The sequence below is a fragment of the Clytia hemisphaerica genome, unplaced genomic scaffold, assembly GCF_902728285.1.
Source record: "Clytia hemisphaerica strain Z4C2 unplaced genomic scaffold, Clytia hemisphaerica genome assembly, whole genome shotgun sequence".
In the NCBI taxonomy this organism is placed as follows: Eukaryota; Metazoa; Cnidaria; class Hydrozoa; order Leptothecata; family Clytiidae; genus Clytia; species Clytia hemisphaerica.
In genome coordinates this window covers 78,842-82,656 of record NW_027103780.1, presented here as the reverse complement: position 1 = coordinate 82,656, position 3,815 = coordinate 78,842, and the positions used below count along the sequence as shown (strand labels likewise).

Sequence of the window (3,815 nt, the reverse complement as noted above, 5' to 3'; positions counted from 1 at the left end):
AGTTTTTTATATTTTCCAGCACATCGAACACTGGATCTCCCACTACTGGAACTTCATTAATTTCAACCATTAGATCTGAATTTGATAGCCAGTAAGTTGTTTTATCATCCATCGTGATATTTGTCTCACTGAATCTGAAACAGTTGTAATGGCAAGTTTAGACATGGCTTCACTCTATGTTATATTATGTAGTGGTACTGAGAGTTTTACTATATTTTCCAGCGCATCGACATGGTGGCCAGCCCTATTTTAGTGCCCATTTCAAGGGTTTCAAGGGTCATTTTGCATCAATTTTCAAGGGTTTCAAGGGGTCCTTTGACCAAATTTTCAAGGGTTTCATGGGTTTGAAAGCCATAAAAACATAATTTTTAAGGGTTTCAAGGAAAAAGTAAAAAGCCCAGTTATATTTGCATGTAGAAAGAACTGCTTTATCCTTTTGGACCCGAATGTCGTACATATACGTCTTTGATACGTTCCGAATGTCGTACATATACACATTTGTAGTATACCTTAAATTCGGTCTCGTAACTTTTACTGAGTTAATCTAGAAGGTTTCACACCAGGTTTTTTGAAAACTAGATAAAATTTCCGATCCAACGGTATATAATATGTCTATCATCGGAGCCGTAATGATGAAACATTACGTCATGCTTTTATGCTAATTTTTACAAGCGCGCGACTTTGTTCATATCTTACAAAATGGAGGACGAGAATAGACGGTTCAGAACCCCAGAGGAGATAGAAAACTTTATGAACGATTTGCAGTCTGATTTTGAAGATTCTTTTACTGAAAGTGATAGTGATGAATCTGAAGTTGGTAAGAATGTATAAATTTTGTCTAGTTTTGGAATTTTTGTTGTTTTTGTCTCTAATTCAGCCCCCAAACCTTTTGTCCTTTTTTGTTTTGGTTTTTGATGGAGAAAGTGGGAGTAAAATCAAAAGTTTACTGAAAGGTTCTGAAGAAGATTTTCCCTACCCTTTATTTCTAGAACTACCCGAGGCTTATCCACCCTTTGAGGATATAGCGGTGCCTGCTTACTGCCATCATGATGAATCAAATTCAGAATCATCATCAGACCAATCCAATAACGGCGATTTGACTAATCTAAATTCACCGTCTGATAGTCCCCCACTCAAACGGGCTCGGGTACGAGGTGGGCCGGTCTTTCGAGGGGGTTTTACAACTCGTAGCGGTCGTCGCATTCGTACCCGTGGTGGTCAAAATTTCTCGTCAAGTAATAATGAAAGCAATGGTAGTGCAAGCGGTGGCGGTGAAAGTGACAGTGGTCTTCCCCCATTTGATCCTGATCAAGCTGGACCTTCAATCAGTGATAATTCTTCACCTATCCAATCACCTGTTCGTAATGCTTTTCGTGGTCGTCGTGGTACTTGTGGTGCTGGTAGAGGTGGTGGACGCGTTGGTGGTCAAGTTGCCCGAGTCCTTGTTGAAGAAAATGTTGAAGATGATGAAGCACAAAGAGACAATGAAGTAATTGACGCGCCTGAGGTGGAACGCGGTGTGAGAAGAGCTGGACGCAGAAGAGCAGGACGTGGAAGAGCAGGACGTGCTTTCACTGGTAGTGAAGGCGTTAAAAACTTTCCTGAGGATGAATTCACACCAATTGCAGTATTCAAGCTATTTTTTTCCGATGAACTTGTTCAGTACATAGTTGAAGCTACAAATAGTTATGCTGAAATAATGATAAACACCCCTGAGATCCAAGAGAGAATTGAAAACACACAGAGAAGCTTGTTTCGTCTCTGGAGCCCGGTCACATTAGACGAAATGTGGACTTACATTGCAATTCTAATGCTTATGGGGGTGATAAAAAAGCCAGAATATCACTTATATTGGTCCACACGACATTTGCTTTCGACCCCAATTTTCCCAAGACTTATGCGCAGAGATCGTTTTGAAGAAATTCGTAAAATGATTCACTTCACCAAACCAGATGATGAAGTGGAAGATGACTCTCTTAGAAAACTACGCGTGACAATGGAGTACCTCGTTGGAAAATTTCGTGCAAATTACGTACCGCAGGAGGCATTGGCTATCGATGAGTATCTTTCGTTATGGAAAGGCCGCCTATCTTTTCGAGTTTATATACCAAATAAAAGAGAACGGTATGGCGTGAAATTATACATGCTTTGTGAAAGCTCTAGTGGGTATCTCTGGAACTTTATTATTTACACTGGGGCAACAACTAGTTATACTGAGCCTGCTGAACAATCTGCCAACAATCCATTTATCTTTGAGGACCTAAAGAGTCCTTTAAAAGTTGTCCTTAGCTTACTGTCTGATCTTCTTGGGAAAGGCTATAGTGTAACCCTGGATAATTATTATACATCCCCAGAAATAGCAGAAATTCTTCTCAATTACAATACTGATTGTTACGGTACCTTGCGAGCGAAAGCAAATCTACCATACGACTTCTGGTATTGGCGTCCGGTAAGAGGCAATCCACCAGAAAAAAAATTCAACGGAGATTTGATGGTCCTTAGGTGGAATGATGTGACCAAAACAAAGAAAGAAAAAGTGGTGTCAATGTTATCCACGATTCATACTGGCCAACTCATTGATTCAGGAAAGAGAAATTTCCGTACCGGAGAGGCAGTATACAAACCTGATGTCATTGTCGATTACAATTCCACAATGGGTGGGGTAGATCTTTTGAGCAGAGTTGTAATCCCCTACTCATCCCAGAGAAGAGGGGTGAAATGGTACCGTAAGCTGGGGGAATTATTTATTGATATTGCTATGTACAACAGCTATCTTGTGTACAAGAAAGTCATTTTCGATGACGCGATCGACACCCACCTGAAATTCAAAATTAATGTCATCGAAGAATTGATGACCAGACATCATCACGGTGCCGCAGCTCCAAATCGAGGCCCCAATGCAGGACCAAACCTACTTCGACTGGTTGAACGTCATTTTCTTGCTTTCCTTCCTGCAACCGATAAGAAACTAAACGCGCAAAAAAGGTGTCACAGATGCACCAAACGCAAGATCCGTAAGGATACACGTTACCATTGCCCAGACTGCAATGTTCCGTTATGCTTTGAGCCATGCTTCAAAATTTATCATACAAAAAGAGACTACACTAAAGATTATGAAGACAATGAAGAAACTCAGAGCTCATCTCAGGATACAGAAGTCTCATCAAATAATAGTTTTGATTGAGCCATAAAAACTGATTATTATTTTTCGATACTTTTGCTTGTCCGAAACCCATTTTGTCTCATTTTTTCTAGTGAAGTAAATCTCTAGCAATTCTTACCATCTCATTGCATTTTTTATTTTCAAAGGCCACTTTGAAATTAGTTTTACTTTGCAAATGGGTTTTTTGAGCAGCTGAGTTCTAAAAATTGAGTTTTTGTGGTTTGCGGTATTCACCATTGCGTTCATTTTGTTGACTGGTACACCAAAAAGATTGGTTACTTCTTGTGTTATATCTATTTGTTGATTATTTTTTACTGATAGGATCATTATATTTTACCTTGAGTTGTGTAATAAGCCTCCTTTTATTGTTATTTGAGGAAGTCTAGTTATTTTTTGAATTTACCGCCAAACTTAGATTTTTTGATATATTTTGCTAAAAATGGTATGTCTTTCAGGTAGAATATGACGAGAAATTCAATTTTTCTAGTGCTGTTCTTTTGGATTCTAGTTCATAAAAGTCCAATTTGGGATAAAATCCATAAGAAAATAATTATAATTAACTTTCCCCCACTTTTTTTTGAAAGAGTTTGAAAATTTACCGAAAAAGTGACATTAGCGCAAAACGTAAAAAAAAAGGGTCTTACTCTGAGAA

The 3,815-nt window shown here is 38.8% G+C and overlaps 1 protein-coding gene across 1 annotated transcript; it reads left to right on the top strand.

The window, feature by feature from the left end:
- Positions 1–1,570: 1,570 nt before the first annotated feature.
- LOC136806194 (piggyBac transposable element-derived protein 4-like) lies at positions 1,571–3,303 on the top strand (the record flags this gene model as incomplete). The annotated part of the gene is given in 1 exon segment (XM_067062754.1): positions 1,571–3,303. A coding segment is annotated over 1 exon segment (1,485 nt). The 3' UTR covers positions 3,185–3,303.
- Positions 3,304–3,815: the final 512 nt, after the last annotated feature.